Raw genomic sequence first — 18,560 nt, 5'->3', positions numbered from 1 at the left:
GGATCCTAAGGATTTATCAGAATGGATTAAAGCAAAGCTGAATCACACATGCTCAGAAAATGGCAAATTTCCTGATTCCCCTTCTTGTGATATAAATACCCAAAGCCTACTAGAGCCATAGAAAAACCGTGGAAGATGACAGTTATGATGGACACTGTAATAAAAGAGGCAACACCAGAATGTCATCTCATGTGACTGCAGTGACCTCAGAAGGATGTAGCAGGCCAGTGAGGGAATATATTTTGCCCTCCCTTTCTTTCCTTCTGATATCTTTGTCTAAGTTTGACACCAGGAACGAGTTGGGAGTATCCCCATCTCCTCTCTGTTGTGAATAAGTTTATAAAGGATTATTATTTTTCTTTAAATATTTAAATTAATTCACCTGTGAAGTTATCTGGACCTGAGCTTTACTTGCAGGGAAGGTTTTCTAATACTATTTCTATTTTTCACTTGTTATAGAATCATTCATGTTTTTAATTCTTATTTTGTTTTCTAAATCCTTTTGGGTAACTTTTGGTCATTTATGTCTTCCTATGATTTCCACTACCCCCCTCCACTTTATCAAATGGTGAAAATTGTTGGCATAAAGTTGTTCATTATATTCCCTAATAAGGTTTTTCTTTTCATTTCTGTAGAGTTTGTAGAGATGTCTCCTTTCCCCTGATTTGGAAAAATTAGTGCCCAGTAGTGAGGCATAAAGCTAAAGTGAGAATACAGTAGATGCATAGATCAACTGTGCATTCTAGGTGATAATTTCCTTTAAAGCAGGAAGATGATACCATCATGTGATTGACACCCAAGGTTGGGGTTGGTGGGAGGGGTGTAAAATTCTCAAGGAAGGGTTCTGTCTCTATCTCACACACAGGCGCGCGCGTGCGTACACACACACACACACACACACACACACACACACACATTCTCTTTCTCTCCTCTCTCCCTTCATCTTCTACATTCTTTTAGGTAGAAGAAGGTATCCTTCATTCTGTGCTCAAATAGAGTTTAATACACCCTGAACAATATGATCCTATTTTTATTGTTACCTCCCTATCCTTTTTTAACTATACATTTCTTGAAGCTAAGAACTATATTTAATACACCTTGGTAATCCTGGAATCAAACTTACGGTCTGGAGTCAAAAAGTGTTGCTAAACATAAAATGTTCACTCACTTTCAACTTAATGTATGTATTTATCATTTATCCTCTAACTTTAGAGATAGAAATTGCAATAGGTGAAGAAATAGAACTCTGTGTGTGTGTGTGTGTGTGTGTGTGTGTATACATGCCTATTCATGCTTATTTGCAAGTGTTGAGGCCTAACATGTATAATTTTAACAATGGTTCCTTTTTATTTTGAAATCAGAAAAAAATAGGAACTGATGGTTGCCTAATAACAGATACATATTCCTGGTTAGATTTGTGTGCTTCATTTGTTTGAATATTTGGTGAAAGGGAAAGAGACTTCATGCTTAGGTTTTTATGTATCATTGTTGACTTAACTCAGCCCTTGAAGGGAAAATAACACAATCAACTTTGAAATAAAATATGCAATCACACAAAGACTTTATTTCGAAGCCAACTACTTTTAGAGTCCCTGAGATGGCATGACTTGCTGTCATGTACTAACTAGTAAGATACATGAGATGAAAACTTAATACCACCTCTAAGAGAGACCAAATCTACAACAAACCAGTTAATTGTTGTGCAAGAAAAAGTCATCTCCTCTGCTTCACCATGGTCCACCAAAACAGTCTACATAGAATTCTGGGAAATGTCTGGGATTTTTTGGCCAATCTACTAAGAGGTAATTTCCTGACCCATGCTTTCGCTGAAACCAGTGTCTGGCAAATCAAGAGAGCATCATTGGACACATATAGTCAACAAGTTTTGTAATATTGATTGCATAAAAAGTCTCCATTTTAGGGAGCCAAACTTTTGTAGTTGTAATGGGATTTTTAATTATTATTATCATGAAGACCAATTTCTGCTGAATATTTTCCCTTCTTTATTCTTTAAGAAGTTGATAGTTTCTCATATCCAGGGTTACAAATCACATTTGAGGACATATTGGACTTATTCTTGTCACTCTGAGGCAGGAATAGCACACTCTAGAAGAAAGAGGATATGTTAGGTTTCAGTCTTCGCACAGATTCAACTGAATATCTATCTATCTATATATAGATATAGATATATTATATATGTATATATGTTCATATGTGTGTATATATATATAGATCAATAGATAGATAGCAATCCCTTTAAACTTTTACATAGAACTTATGCTATTTCAGGATGAGTATAGTACATCATTAAGTTCTCCAAATAACTGCTGTTCATCTATCTAGTATTCTACTGTTTATAAGCAAAATTTTGGATAGATGAATTTTTAAAATTCAGTTAAATGAAGCCATGTATTCATAGTCGTGGTAGAATAATAATGTCCCATGCAATTTGATTTAGCAGTATTTCCTCAATATCTTTTCAAGGAGAAATAACATTAAGATGAGGAGAAAGGAAAAGGAGGGCAATGAGACCTGGAACCCAGCCCTAAGTGCCTTTTCCCAAGTCAGGACTGTTGAAATGGCCAGTCATTATGGCAGGAAGAGTTCCTGCTTGGAAGGAAGGCAGCCTGGTCCTACTGTCCTGAGCACAGCCCCAGGACGGGCGTTCAACCTCACAGAGTCTCAGTTCCTGTTTGCAACCCGGGAGGACTAACCAGGGGGACTTTTCAGGGTGGACTCTTCCGTGCCGGGAAGCCAGCCAGTTGTGGTCATCTGCTTTCATACACGATCTGTCTTTCATCATCACCATCAAAACCACCCCCACGTGCCTCTCAGGCCTGATGGCTTCTTCCTTCTGCTACTCTTGGCAACATTGCTCAGCACATTCCAGAGAAACCCCAGGCACGATCGCGTGAGGCCAGCAGCACACTCACCCCAGAATAGTCGGAGTGGGCCTGCTTCCACCACAGCACCACCATGAGCACAGCCAGGCACGACTCCAGCATAGTGCCAATCAGCATGACAGACAGGACTCCCTGAAACCCAGCAGAAAAGAGATAGAGGGTGCTTGAGTCCACGGCAGCCTTCATGCCTGGGTGGGAAGTGACTGTAGAGATGAAGACCACCTCCACCATCAGAGGATGAAGTAAGGACACCGCCAAGACCAGCAATGGCTAATTCAATGCCTCTGGTCATAACCCCCTCTAGAGGAAGAGGGGAGATCAGGAGTAGCTAAGTCAGCACAAACATTGACACCTGGATTCTTACCGACTGAGACACAGGTAACTGACTGCATGGTCCACTCACTGAGAGAGCAGAGTGGTAAAAACTCCTCCCAGGTCTGAGAATCCACAGCTCCCACTCCAACCTCACCTGTTCTTCTTGGTATAAGCCTAGAGAATTCTCTGCTTCTCTAGCTTCTGTTTCCTTCTTTAACAGATGTGCACAATTTCTTTCTCAGAGGTTTGTTAGGATCAATGAGGTTTTTGAGCATGCAAGTTCTTTGTAAAATGTAGCACTGACCAACCCTTCTCAAAATCACCTTTCTGGTGACTGGAAAAATTAGAAAATACCATCAAGGTAGCAAATTGTCATAGTTTCTAACAACCCGAGCATCCCAGAAAGGCTCTACTCCAGAAGGACAGGTTCTATCATTTCTGTCCTGGGGTAAGGTATTCTTCATGCATGTCACTTGATAGTGAAGGCAGATAATGTGACTGGGTGACCTCTAGCTCAATTACCCACAAGGAGAGATAGACATGGTCTGCATTACTTGACATTGTCCCAGCCAGAAAGCCTGACTCATTCTCTCTTACTTACAATGTAAAATTATCCCATTGTGAATTTATACTTTATTCCCTACACAATTTCCTCCTAAACACTCCAGAAATTTTCCCAAGATTAGGCTTAGCTCTGCCGATGTTAATTTATGCCAATTTCTATGCATTTCAATTGCATGTACTTTTTCTCATTGTAATGTCATTAACAGGGGGAGAAGCACCTTTAGTCAGCTCCGTAAGGAGTGGGGTGCAGACATGAGTTTGACCAGATCTTCCTATCTGTCCATCCTCCATCTGTGTCTTTGGCTTGTATGATTTTGGCACAATGAATATTCCGCAGCCTCTTTTTGTTGTTAGGTTGCCTACTTTTCTCTCAGGATGTTGCTGTCCAACTTAAGAAATAATATTTTTGTTAGTCAACCTTATTGCTTTAATTCCCTTAATCAGAGTTCCCCTATAATTATTATCAGCTAAGAATCTTATTTCTTTAGATATTTTTGTCTCCCAATTTAATAAAACCAGTCTAAGTTTTAACAAGAATAGCGATGATGTTGTCGACTCACAGATCAGTGACTCTCATCACTGTGATCATGGAAAGGACGAGAAACCCTGTTCTTAAGACCCCTCGCTTCCTACTCCATGTCTCAGTGCTGGGCCTGGTGTTTGCTGACTAAATGAACCCCTGCCACACACACAGGCTGGGTTTCCTCTTTTGTGTTTCCTGACCTCCTGTCCTTTCTTCTGTTTGCCTTCTGTAATTCACCTCTCCTAGGTACCAAATTCTTGGTTGGATAAATTCATACTTTGCATTTCAAGAATTGATTGGTTTTATTAGGAAGAATCTCTACCCATGATAAGGTTTAATTTTTCATCATTATGGACATTTACTCTTCAAATCCTCCCTATCACCATGACATCCCTAGTCTAGCCCTTTACTCTCATGTGTGCAGTTCCCCTCCTTTACATAGTCCTGACCTTCCTTTGTTTTCCCAAACCAGAAAGAATACTGTGGAGAGCAGTGACTGAGATTGGGGGTGTCTCTGATGCCCTCATGGCTGTGGCATGCCTGGTGCCTGGGCATGTTTCTGTGCAAGGGCACAGGATGCTGAGCTGCTGTGGCAATGCCCTGCATGAGCAGGCTCTGTGCAAGAGTCTATAAGCTCTGACCTTGATCTCAGGCACACAGCTCCTGGGAAGGAAGGAATTCTTATGCTAGACAACCACAATGTTTCACCAGCTCCGCTTCTGCAGTTCCTGCCTGCCTCATAGTAACTTTTTAATTATTTTTTATTTTTACAGACTGCATTTTGATTCGTTGTACACAAATGGGGCACATCATTTCTTTTCAATGGACTTTCTTGAGAGCTACACAAAGCTCCAAACATTGCACTTTGCAACTGTGGATTGCAAGTATGGAAAAGCTACAAAAGCTGTCCTGGTTTCTGTAACTTGCCTGAATACAAAGAATAATGGTTGCATAGTCTTTAACCTGATAATGATACATATATAAATAAAGATTGCTGGAGTAACTCTTTAGATCTGCATCTTCAGCACAGAGCAGAGCTCCACCTGATCCCAGCTTAATCTCCAAGATCTGTGTCTGTGAATCTTTATTTTCCAATCCCCCTTTGCCGATTGCCGACCCCAAGAGTTTGGTCACGCTGGTCGCGACAGAATATAGTTTTTCAAAAGAGGAAAGAAAGACTTTTAAAATACTCATAAAACTCATTAAAAAATTCATAAAACACCCCATTTAGAAATACTTACAGTCAGACTGGCTTTGGCCATGTAGCAGTCCCTGGATGCATCTCCACCATAGTGGTAATAAAACCCGTAATGCACGGTTGGCTGGGACTGTTGGTCCAACTCACACTGCTGTGAGGCGGGACCCAAAGCATGGAGGTTGACAGAGATGAGGATGAAACCCACCAGGCCACATAAAGTGCTCAGAATGCTCATCACCAGGTTGCTACTAACCTAAAAGAGAAAGGCCGAGTAAAGATCACACTTGTGCACACCAGCTCTTTCTCCCACCTCTTTGCCAGGGTATTGCAATCATTTATTTAATTTGTCTCCCTTAGGAGGTCTTGGATTAATCATTTATTTCTGTATGTCCCTGTAGTGCCTAGGAAAAAAGTCTCCAAACCTGGAAGGTAAATCATAGCTCACTGAATAAATAAAGGAAATGTCCTTCAACCCCAGACATAATCTCAGTGGTGTGACAGGGAATATTCCCCTATAAAATATTTACTCTGCACTGACAGAGGTCCCATGAGACTATGCCTGCAAAATCCCCAAGACTATGGGGTCAAAGGCAGAGGTATTAGGCTCCAGATATTGCTTCCATAACTCTCAGTTTATTCAAGTACAGTCTGAATGTTAAATGTCTCCCAAAGGCCTACACATTCAAAGCTTAGTCTTCAGCTTGGCACTATTGGGAAGTGGTAGAACCTTTAAAGGTGGGACTAGTGGCGGGAGTCTTAGGCTGCTGGAGAAAGGCCCTTGAAGGGAATATTGGGATATTGGTCCTGCCTTTTCCTCTCTCTTTGCTTCCCTGCTGCCAAGAAGTGAATGGCTTTCTCCACCACATGCTGGCCCTGGTGTTGTGCTGCCTTACCTGAGGCCCAATAGCAATGGATTCACCCGACCATACACAAAAAACCTCCAAAATCATGAGCCAAAACATCCCTTTCTTCTTTTTTGTTGATTTATCTTAGGTATGTGTTATAGTAACAGCAAGCTTACTAATAACACTGAAAACCTGTCCCCTCCAGTTCATGGAAGCATCAGTCACACAGGAGAGGGGATAAGCAGTTCACTACTCCTTGCACACCACCTGAAAAAGCACATCCAGCCAACCATAAGCATCTGGATATGGTTCCCAGGTAGGCCTTGAAGTCTAGACTGGCATATGATTGGTCAAGGCCAGGGCCACCTATGGATGGCTGTAGGCAGAGTTCTAAATGCAGATCCCATGTAGGTAGAAGAGAAAGGCCTGAACTGAATATTGGAAAATGAGGTCCCAGTGTAGACTGGCCTCAACCTGTCTGAGTCCTTGAGTCCTCGGTTCCTCACTGTCCCACCCCACACTGGGTCTTATCTTTACCTTAAAGAAATAAGCAGAATAAGTAAACTGAAGTCCAAAAAACCAAAGACTAAATGTTTTATCTGATAAGTGGATGACAATATATAATGAGGGGGTGTTAGGGGGAGAGAAGAATGAAGGAACTTTGGATGGTGTAGAGGAAAATGGGGTGAGAGAGGGTGGGGGATGGAAAGATAGTAGAATGAAACGGTATTACCCTATGTTTATTTATGATTACATGAATGGTGTGAATCCACAATTGTGTACAACCATAGAAATGAAACGTTGTGCCCCATTTGTGTACAATGAATCAAAATGTAGTCTATAAATTTTTTTTTAAATTTAATAAAAAATAGTCTAAAAAAAAGTGGTTTCCTGTATTCTCCAACTCACAGGAGAAGAGAACTGAGCTAATACCGTCCTAAAACTGTGACTCTAGGTGGAGGAGCTTCAGGGCATGCCAACAGTCTTGCACTGAAGTGTTACTGAATTCCCTGTAACCCACTCTCACATGTGGATCACACAGATCACGCACAATTGATGCTCGGGGCCCCCGATTTCCCAATATAACAATGGCAGTGCATACTCCTGACTTCCTGACTGACTGTCACAGTTATGGTGTCTAGAGTATATTTTTTTTTCAATTTCATTTTTTGCAGTACTGGGGATCAAACCCAGGAATGCTCTCTCACTGAGCTGAATCCCAGTCCTTTTTTATTTTGAGAAAGGGTCTCACTAAGTTGCTGAGGCTGTCCTGGAATTGCAATCTTCCTGCCTCAGTCTCTAGAGTACATACTTTTAGGAATGACCTAGATTTGTCCTGGGCTAATACCATTCTTCAACCTCAAAAGGGCTGAAAGAATGTGTGACAAGATTAAAATTCACTACAAGCTAAGTGCTTCTTGTGAGCTTTAGCCTGTACCACTTCAAGACCACATCCTGTGTCCTTGAGTCCCCTGCTGTTCACTGCACATTTGTTCTTTAGGGTAAGAGTCCCATGCATTTCCTCCTGAAAGTCTGGAAACATTACTCCTACACCGCTATTCAGTATGATTGTCACTAGCCACATGGTCCACTTAATTTAAAGTACGATTAAATGAAATTTAAAATTAAGTTGTTCAGTTGCATTAGCCACATTTCAATTTATCAACAGCCACCTGTGGCTACTGTAGTAGACAGCACAGACCTGGTGCATTCCCCTGACCACAGGAAGATCTGTTAGACAGCAGAGCACTGATCTTCTGGCTGGGGGTCCAGGTGGGAGTTCCAGATAGCAATCTCTAATTTCTGATGGAAGGGATATATTGGCATTGACCTGAGCACATTCTCTCTCATTTCCTTGCTGCTTTGGGGAAACACCTATAGTCAGAGCTTCCAAAGTGAGTTCTTGAGTGATTGCATTATAGGGCATTCACATGACCGCACACACCATTCCCTTAAGGGACTGAGTGAAGATAAGGTGAATCTTTACAGGTTACAAAAGTTTCTCCCTTAATCCAACTTTCTTCTTCCTGCAACTGCCAATTCAGATTTCCCCCAAAAGAGTTAAATGTAGGTCAATACAAAAGACAACTTCTAGAACTCAAAAATTTATACTCAAACCCAACAAAACTATCAACTTTGGGGTGAGATAGATGAAAGAGAGATAATTCTTGATACGAACAACAGTATTTTGACTGGGTTTTCTCAAGGGTTTTGACACATAGGATTATCAGTTAACCTACACCAAAAAAAAAAAACAAAAAAAACAAAAAAAAACACCTTTTTATAACACCATCAGCTTCCTCACCACTGAAAAGCTAAATCTGAATACACTTTACCTACAAAACAGCATTTTAAATCAACAGACCTTTGTGTGTATGTGTGTGTGTGTGTGTGTGTGTGTGTGTGTGTGCATGTGTGTACAAGAAAGAGAGATTCCTGGGTACTGGTCTAGGATAAATGCAGACTTTGATTGAAGGCACCGTGGTTGGGTGTGCGAGCCCTTGACAAGAATATGGAGGATCCAGAACCAGCTCAACTACTCTGAAGCTTAGTTCCCAACTTTTCAAAGTGTAGAGACTGACTCTGTATCATTCTAAGTTTCTTATTCATGCCTTGGGTGGTAGATTGTGGTTTTCACACTTACCAAAGGCTTTGTTGACTTCTTCTCTATGACAATTGATAGAGATCCACAGATGACAAACTACTCAGAAAAGAAGAAATTGTCATGTCAGTTTCTAGATATAGAGAAGCTACAATGTCACCATTGATGGTGATGACCAATTCCCATGGGCAAAACTCTGGGGAACAAATGACCAATGATGAAAGAAACATTAAAAATAGATTGTCCCTTTTGGCCATAAAGCATTCAGAAAGCACAAGAAAAGGCAGATGTGAGCAGGAATCTATTCCAATAAATAAAATGAGAACTTTAAAATTCACTAAATAAATGTATTGTTTTGTTTTGTTTTTGGGTTTTTAAGAGAAGACAAATTTGAAGTTAGATGATCTTTAGAGAAGAAAAAAGAAAAGAATGGGAGATGATCATGTGGTTTTGGTCCTTCTTTTCTTAATGCTATATTATTGATTTGCTTATGTTCAACCATGCTTCCCTCCCGGGCATAAATCCCACCTGATGACATCAGATCACCTTCCTAACATGCTATTGAATTTGATTTATTAGTATTTTTTTTTCAGAGTTTTGTATTTGCCTTCTTGGAGACACTATCCTGCAGTTTTCCTTTCTGGTAGTGTCCTTGTTTGTCTTTGGTATCAGGATAATGCTGGCCTCCTCAAGTGAGTTTGGAAGTATTCCCTCCTCTTGAACTTTTTGGAAGACTTTGAGAAGGATTAATATTCATTCTTCTTTCAAAGAAAAGGATGAGGGAGGCTAGCATACAGGAAAGAGGTCACTTTGAAGCTATTGGCTCTACAGACTAAGTAAGGTCAGTGACAAATGTCTACCAAAGGAAGATTGGGGCTAGATGTCAGGAAACCTCCAAGACTGTTCAGAAAAATTGAAGAAATTATTTTCATTCTCTGGGATCTTCATGATGTAAGAGATGTAAGGAAACTAACAGAAAAACACCTTTTAAATGGTGCAGGGAGGGGAACATCTGTGTTTCCAGTGGTCACAGCATTAAATAGTTTGCCTGTAAACATAAATGCCGAGTCTTCAAAAACTTGAAGGAACTAGATGCCTTTACTTCTTCAAATGTGAACTGTGGTTAGTGACATGCTTCTAAAAGGAAGAGAAGGGAAAGAAGTGATGCTACAGTGGAGAAATCCAGAAAACGCTACCTCAGCCCCATGATCAACTTCATTGGTCACATAATCTTGGTGGTGTGCATCCTTCATGTGACCTGGTGGGAATACCAGGTCACCTCTGACACCTTCTAAAAGTTCATTACCCTAATCTAAACATGAGAAGAATATCAGACAAACTCAAACTTAGAAACATTCTGCAAAAATCCTGCCTGGGCCTTCTCAAATCTGTATCAAAATCATCAAGGATGAGGACAATCTGAGGAAACCCGGAGGAGTCAAAGGAGACAGAATCATTAAATGTCTTATCCTTGAAAGAAGTTTGGAAGAAGGACATTTGGGAAATATGGTGAAATCCACATAAACTGTTGACTTCAGTTAATAAAAGAAGAAAAAATAAATCAGACAAAGAAAAAGGTGGAGCTTTGGATACATAACAAAGCAAACATAGGAGAGGCAAGTGATAGTTGCTGAGCAATAGGAAGCAATTAGGAAAGAAAACCTTGACTATTAGAAAAACACACATCAATCTAGGAGAAAGTCACCTTCTGCAAAAAAACCCATTAATTCCTCCTGTCACCCCAGCTGTGGTTCTGTTTAGAGAAGTTTCCAGTCCATCTCGAAGCAGAGACGTCCGCACAGATTACCCTGGGTGTCTCCAAAGGAAGCGATGAGCTGTAAGTGTCCTTTCTTCTCTAATTCCCACAAGTAAGCCTGTTTTTTCTGGGAGTGGGTGGCCTTTTTCATGGGTGCTCACTGTACTATCTGGAAAGTCCTTTCCCACTCTTTTCATACTTTATGATTTTTTTCCTTAACCCTGGAAAGATTCCACCAATCCTGGTATAGTTTAGGATGATATAGTGAAAAACAAGGTGATATTTAAAAGAAATATCTAAACCAGATAAGAAATTGATCCAAAATAAAGCCACTGCTGCCCTCCTGTGCATTGATACTTACCCTAGACCACACACAAAGGAGAACAGGGTGAGCCATTGACTCCTTGCTCCTGACAGACGTATGGTTGCCTTTGGAGAGCGCCATATTGGCACCTCTCTATCCTCCCCACCCACCCTCCTGCAGAACCCTACTTACACACAAGCTTCCTATGAATGGATAGCCAGATCTTAACAGGATGGAAAACACCGAGGTAAAATGTGGAGAGAAGGGAGCAGATGCCAAAATGATCCCCAAGCTCAACACCATCAAACCACACATGATCTGGACCGTCTGTTGAAAGAGGAGAGGAGGTTGATGAAAACCAGGGTTTGTAAAGACAAGTCCTTGGCACTTCACCTGTTCTGCTCGCACATCTTCACCTTCTACAAGATCCCAGGGAGGACACAGGCACTGCCAATGCTCTGGAGTGAGAAATACTAAAATTCTTTTAGGAAGGGTGCTGTTCTGCCACAGAAAACCACTGTCCTGGGGTATTTCTGCCTCCCAAACTCTAGTCTGTTCGTGACCTGTATTCCTAGCTCATGGCAAGTGCTGGGCTGCCTCTTGGGGAAACAGGGGACATCTAAAAATTCCTCATTTTCACAGGAGCACTGAAAATGTAGAAGCCTCGTCTCACACCTCCTGACACACTGGACACAACGTGGAGCCTGGATCTCCCACAGCTCCATGGCCTCTTCAGTCCACGTTCCTATCCTGGGGTTCCTGAAGCTCTATTTTAAGAGGTAGTTTGCCTTCCTGAGGTCTGTCTTCCCCTCAGATACTCAAGTTCTATTGACATTTACCAGGCAACTTTCCAAACCTTCTGTCACAGTATTCTCACAGGAACCCACAGGAATGTGTATCTGAGGCTAGGCAACTGGTCCCAGTGGGTCCTGAAACCTGGTCAGATGCAGCACCTTGCTTCAGGTAATGCTAGTACAGAGACTACTCTAGAAACCAGAATTCCATGGTTTCCTCCCAGACCTGGATAGCTGCCTCCCTCAGCTTCCTTCATCCAGAAGTTTCTTTAATAAATCATGGATGAGAGGAGAGAGATGAGCAAAAGTAAATATCATCTTTTGTCCACAGTCTGTAAAAAACAAAAATAAATAAATAAATAAACAAACAAACAAAATGGAAATATATTCAAAAAAAAGGAGGGAAAAAAAAAAGGAAGTGTGTTTTTACTGTAATTTGCAGTGAGAGAAAAAGTCCCTTCAAAAACTCATAGAAGATTGCTTGCCTAGCATGTGTGAGGCACTGGGTTGGATTCTCAGCACCACATATAAATAAATATAATAAAGGTCCATCGACAACTAAAAATTACATTTTTTTAAAAAGTCAGTTTGATTATTAAGCATGCAATTGGTGGGGAAAAAACATAAAATGTGTAATTCTTTACAACTGGTTTCATAAAAGAAATATAAAACACTGCACTTTGAAAATCCAAAAACAATAAATGAAACAACCAAAATTCAACTGCTCATTTTCAGAGTAAGGAAAAAACAGATTTCATCCCGTGGGAAAGTTCCAGGGGATGTTCTCGACAGCTCTCCACATGACTTGCACCGGTTTGCAAATCAGCCTGTCAGGCCTCTGGCAAAATATGAGTCTCCACTGTCACAATGGCTCTCTAGGACCAAGACACTCCAAGTCTCTTTCCTCCACCCTCCCCCCAACTCCCATGTGTTCTTTCTTGGATTTACCCCAATGACTTTGACCTCTCCCTTTAGAAGTTTCTTCAAGTCATCCTGCTTATGATGGGTGGGTCTTGTATTTTCTGTTTGGGGAAAGTTCATGCCATTTGCTGTGAGCACCGTCACACTCCCGCTGGGCCCAGGCTGTGATATCATGATAGTGCTGCCAACACTGGAAGAGAAAACAATGCAGCTCTCGGAAGTACTGGGCTCCCAGGTTCTGTCTCCCAGAGCTATTGGAGAGGACTTGCCCCTCTGTCCAGACTTGAATCTCTGCCCCATCTTTTTTTTTTTTAGAGAAAGAAACTGATAGTATGGAGCAGTGAAAGCACAAAGCCTTGGTTTCCTGAGGATTTTGCCATCATGTTTGACACTGATTGTACATAATCAACACATCAAAGGAAGGCATGGGCATGAATCATGAGAAGTCCTAATGTTCAGAAGAAAATGTCCACAGAAAGCATTCAATAGGTAGCAATCTCCTCTTCCCCTGGTCCTACCTACAACAACTGCATTGCCCTGTATTTGATGAATTGCAACCTCAAGCTACCTTGTCAGTCATAATCTATGACGATCCAACCTTCAACTTCAAGGCATTCCTTGCCCATGGGTTGCACAGTTTGCAAAGGGCCTACAGCGTTTGAAGAGAGAAATGCTCTGCTTCCATTCATCATGTAACCTCAGGTAAGTGCCTTGCCAAGATCGCACAGTTAGAAAACAGCAGAAAGAGAGTTAAAAGCCCCTGCGCCCCTAGTGTCACAACAAGAGTGCTGGGTTGAGAAGAGTCTTCCTGCGTTGCCTACCTGTGCCCGTGGACCAGCGCTGCGGTCACAGCTGAGCTCTCAGAAACCCTCGGGAGGTCTTAACTCTGGGTTCTCCAAGTCAGATCAACAGTTCCTACTTGTTGGCTTCTGAAAGTCACAAGCCCTTCCTGAGCCGTGTTTACAGCTGCACAGGATGTGATGCTTGCAGCGTGCAGATTTGTGAAACGTGCCTGCACTTTCTTTCTTGTAAACTTATAGTAACTTCAGAAAAATCCCAAGTGAACAGACTAGCGTTGGGAGAGAGGAGACATCTCTGAGCTTTCTGTGTGAATTGCCGCTTGAATGCCTACAAGCTCCATGCTATTAGACAGGGCTATGTTCTTGAAGTTTCATTTTTCTAATTCATACCAAAAGTTTGGTCCTTGTCTCTGAGGCTGATCCAATAAGAAGGACAAGATTTTGAGAAAAAGGAGTTCTATTGCTTTGCTAGCAAAGGAGACTAACATAGTGGACATCACATCCCAGAGGCTGAGATTCTAACTGCCTGGGGGAACAGTAAGCTAAGTGGAGATTCAAAGGCTACAATGGCCACACTGTGGCTATGCCATGTCAGGAATCATAATTCATCTGCCGCCGTAAGAGATAGATCTGCAGGTACCAGCCCCAAAGTGAGGAGTCCTTCATTCCTGTGGTCTGTGAACCAAAGTCAGATAACTTGGGTTAGGACAAGAATAAAGTTCATCTTGCTCTCCCCATGGGTGAGGGGTGGGGTGGGCAGAGGAAGTAGAAGACAGAATAAAAGTGTGTCCGTTTTAAAAGAAGTCCCAGTGGCAGAGCAGCAAGGATTATATTCAAAGCATGAAGTGGACCCTTGTTACATAAACTGTTAAACAGAAAACAACACTAGAAAATTGTTACAAAGATAAAATGTTTATGAAAGACCTATACTGCTTCTAAGCAGCATTCAATAATATGTCACCAATTCTAATAATAATATTGCTAGTAAACAGGAAGATGATAATAAATTATTTCATATTATATAACTAACCATACAATAATAGTAATAATGCCTATGTAGTTTTCAAGGAACATTCAATAATATATGGCTAAAAATAGTAACAATAGAACATAGAAAAATGTTTTTATTTTGCTGCGTAAATATATATAATTTTATATATATATTTATATATATATATATATTTTTTTTTTTTTTTTCAATTTCACAACTGAAAGCAGACTTTTAGCACTCATTGCCTCATCGCTGCCTACTCTAAAGTCACCTTCCTCCTCTGTCCACTTTCTCTACTAATAGACTTCAGGAAAAGTTGGGGACTTCTAGGGAAGTAATGAAACTGGAGGAGCTGCGGACAGGGAAGATTCAGCGAGTCCTGGATCCACTCAGCAAACTCATGCTTGGTCTCAGGAGGACAGAGGTGCCTGAGCCCCTGCAGCTCTGGGTGGCTCTTCTCTGGAAGCTGAACTGGAGGTTACCAAGCAGGGGAACCTGAGTCAGCTGCAGACACACCCCTGCTCCTGCCACAGCTTCCTTCCTCCTTTCCTTGGGGCTGGGGGTGGAGGTGGGACGGACTGTCAGAAGGAATCCAGGGACACAGCATGAACCATCACTGTCCCCCAGCGGGTGGTGGGCTTTGCATTTGGTCATGCTTAACTCTCCTGGTGGAGACAGGAGTTAAGGAACCCTATTTAGAAGGTTGGTTTTGCTCTCAGGGCCAGAATGACAAGAGGTTACTAATCAGAGTCCCCTCATCTTAAGCTCTAGAGATGGGTCTGAGAGAGGGAATGGATTCTCCCAGAAGTCTGTGGCAGAGGGCAGAACAGCCTCTGCCCCTGGCCCTCCTGGTCTCCTGGTGCCCCTTCCATTTCCCCCATCACATCCTGCCCCCCCCCCCCCTTATTACTACTGCAAAATCCAGTGAGTTAGTGGGATGCAGCTTTCCTTCTGAGCTTCACCAAGAAGGAGGTTGGCCCCTTAAGGGGCAACCACACCCACTTCCCCTCCAGGAAATGCATCAATAAGCCAGCTGAATCTACCCACCCTGGCAAAGCCTTTCTCCCCAGTCTGTGTCCTCCCTGCACTGTTATAATTTAAAAATGATAACTTAGAGAAGTTTGAAGGATTCAAACATGTGTAATGTACTCAGCACGTACTCTTGTATAGTGGCCCAAAAGTGGTCTATAACTGTCTTCCCTTATCTCTCTCTTTCTTCCTCTCTCTCCTGTTTGCTCTGTTCCTTTTGGGCTTCAACTTCTGAATCAGACTCCTCTCTCTATTCTCTCAGTGGCGTTCCATCCAGCTTTTACATTATCAGTTGCTTCCAGAGTCCAGACCCCACCAACCTAATCAGAAGGGGAAAGACTGATATTATGCTAACACATGTGATTAATAATCTAGGACAGAGTTTCTCAAAAGAGGCTACTAATAAATAACATATTGGATAGATAATTCCTTGTTGTAGGGGACTGTCCTGTGCACAGTAGGTTGTTTAGCAGATTCCCTGTCCTCTACCTTCTAAATGCCAGTAGTAATCCCACTCCAGGTGAGGTGTGCCAGCCAGGAATGTCACCTAACATTGCCACACGTTCCCCAGTAGAGGAGAAGCAAAACCCCTTCACTCCATTAATCTAGAGGCAAAAGGGTTTTCTATGACTTCCGTGTGTAGGTGGGCATGTAAGAATTAGCATTATTTTCTTTAAAGCAATTTCTTGATTTTGGCTTTTTAAGCTTTTAATTATAATTAAAAACTCATGTAATTCTCCATCCTAGCCATTTCGAGTGTAGAGATTGGCAGTATTCATTAGAGTCATATGGTTGTGCAGCAGATCTCTAGGGCTTTTACTCTTGCAAAACTAAACCTCTATACCCACTCAACAACCACAGCCTCTCTTTCCCTTTCTGCCAGACCCTGGCAACTACCTTTCTGCTTCCTGTGACCTCTGTGGATGACTTGGGACTCCTCTTGTGATTATGATCATAGAGCATTTATTTTTATGTTTTTGGCAACTGGTCTGCTTCACCTAGCATGATGCCCTTGAGTTTCATCTCTATTGTAGCATTTGGTAGGATTTCTTCCTCTAGTAAGACTGGTTAATGTACCACTTTACGTACATGCCACATTTTCTTTTTTTAACCCATCAGCAGATGCTTGGGTTGTTCCACCTCTTGACTATTGTAAATAATACTGGGGAAAAAAAAAACACAAGAATGCAAACATCTTTACAAAATCATATAATTTATGGATCTCTGGGTATTTTTTTCTTAATTGTTTAATAATTTGTTTTTATTAGAGTTTTGTGGTATTCATTGTAGTTGGGTTCATCCCTACAAACTCATGCTTGCATGGAAAATGGATTTTGGTTCAGGATCCTCCCCTTTTCCCTTCTGTCCTCCCTCCCCTCTCCCCTTTTCCTTCTTCTACTCTACTAGACTTCCTTTCACTCTGGACATCTGTTTTTCAGGATTGATTTCTGAAGATTTATTTTATTCCTTTGAAATGAATGGTTTTCTGTTCCTCTTTATGCCTCGTGCTCTTTTGCTGAGATTTGGGTATTCAAAAAAAAGTCTTCCAGTCATAACAGATTGGCCAATTGTACAAGAGGAATCATTTCACCAATCTGCATAGCTAGAGATTCCAGAGACCCTCAGAACTTTTGGGGGTGCATCGTGTCTGGGATTAAGTGTGTAATTTTCCAGTTAAAGAGGTTTGTCTGCTTAGTCTTGGGGCTTGTTATCTCTTTCTCCTGCTGGTGTCTGACTGAGGTGCTACAATCTCTCCAGTGCTGAAACCAGGGTTGCTGAAACCAGGGTGCTCACCATTTTTCTTGGTACCCACATGTTACCCAAAATGTGCCAGTTTGTGTCAGCACTTGGAGTCAGATAAGACCGAAACCAGGCCCCTAGATGACACCTGCAAAATGCAGAATGCTGAACCCAGGGTCCACTCATCTTGCCCTTCTGATGAAGAAGCTTGGGTGCCAGGGTGACAGAAGGGCTAGGGTTGGTAAAATGACATGAACGTTACCACCACCTGGATGGATCTCCTGCTGGCTGTGCACCCCACCTGGTGTTACATCCCTTTGCCTACTTCTGGGGTTCTTGCAAAGGCAGTTTAGTCCATATATTGTTGTGGAGTGAGAAACTTCAGGAGGAATGAAGTCTGACGCTCACATCCTCATGGTGGCACTCAAGTGAGTTTCTTGCTACTAGATCCTGTTTGATGTAGAGTTGGGAAGTCATCCCATGTGCCTGTGGCAAAGCCCAAGAGCAGGTGTTTACATGGGACAGTGAGGGAGGTAGGACTAATTTTACAGATCATTTAATGCTACCTGCAACTCTGTGCACATGCTCCAAAAAACATGCCTTATTGCTGCAGGTCCACAGGCCGTTCTTCTCCACTCTGGCCTTTCTTGTTTTAAGACTCTCTCCTTGGAAAATAAAAAGGCCCTAACTTTTGGACCCCAAACAACCATCTGGTTTATGGTTTTCTACCTAGATCCTGTTTCCCAGGTCCCTTCTGCATCTCAGCTTTCATCATCTACCCTTCAACCTTGTTCCTTCAAAACCACAGGGATCTTTTGGAATTCTTTTTTTTTTTTCCCTTGGTACCTGGGATTGAACTCAGAGGCACTCAACCACTGAGCCACATCCCTAGTCCTATTTTGTATTTTATTTAGAGACAGAGTCTCACTGAGTTGATGAGCACCTCACTTTTGCTGAGGCTGGCTTTGAGCTTGCAATCCTCCTGCCTCAGTCTCCACCCCAGCTTCTGAGATTACTTGAATTCTTTAAGGATGTCTGCCCTTCTCCTAATTATCATGATCATCTCTTCTATTTCAGGTCCCTCTCCTACGCCTACAGTAGGAACTCTTTTCCATTAATGTATCTTTCTGGAACTCTTGCTTCTTTTTAGTGAGATATTATTCTTATTATTCCTTGGAGTTTGGGGAAACAAAAACTAGTAGCTACTAGACACCATCTCCTTTTCCTTCTTCCATTTATTTTCCTCTACTCCTCCCACTTTGTATGCATTATCTT

General features: G+C 41.8%; 1 protein-coding gene across 1 annotated transcript; it reads right to left on the bottom strand.

The window, feature by feature from the left end:
• Positions 1 to 1,544: 1,544 nt before the first annotated feature.
• LOC124958117 (membrane-spanning 4-domains subfamily A member 6D-like) lies at positions 1,545 to 13,663 on the bottom strand. Its single transcript, XM_047515824.1, has 7 exons — positions 13,547 to 13,663; positions 12,753 to 12,915; positions 11,203 to 11,337; positions 8,993 to 9,049; positions 5,547 to 5,756; positions 2,934 to 3,035; positions 1,545 to 2,106 (listed from the first exon to the last, which is right to left on the bottom strand). The coding sequence occupies exons 2-7, from the start codon at positions 12,897 to 12,899 to the stop codon at positions 2,011 to 2,013; spliced, it is 747 nt and encodes a 248-aa protein (XP_047371780.1). The 5' UTR covers positions 12,900 to 12,915; positions 13,547 to 13,663; the 3' UTR covers positions 1,545 to 2,010.
• Positions 13,664 to 18,560: the final 4,897 nt, after the last annotated feature.

This window comes from Sciurus carolinensis, chromosome 11 (genome assembly GCF_902686445.1).
Source record: "Sciurus carolinensis chromosome 11, mSciCar1.2, whole genome shotgun sequence".
Classification (NCBI taxonomy): Eukaryota; Metazoa; Chordata; class Mammalia; order Rodentia; family Sciuridae; genus Sciurus; species Sciurus carolinensis.
Note: the sequence above shows the minus strand (reverse complement) of the source record. Positions and strands in the feature narration are given on the sequence as shown.

Bases quoted from the DNA above. Each gene is read 5' to 3' on its own strand.
- LOC124958117 (XM_047515824.1), bottom strand. From the start codon at position 12,899: ATGATATCACAGCCTGGGCCCAGCGGGAGTGTGACGGTGCTCACAGCA. The intron at 5,757-8,992 runs GTAAGTGTGAAA...TTTCTCTTTTAG, and splicing joins AGAAGTCAACAAAGCCTTTG to GTTAGTAGCAACCTGGTGAT. The intron at 3,036-5,546 runs GTAAGTATTTCT...GCTGGGTTTCAG, and splicing joins TGGCCAAAGCCAGTCTGACT to GGAGTCCTGTCTGTCATGCT.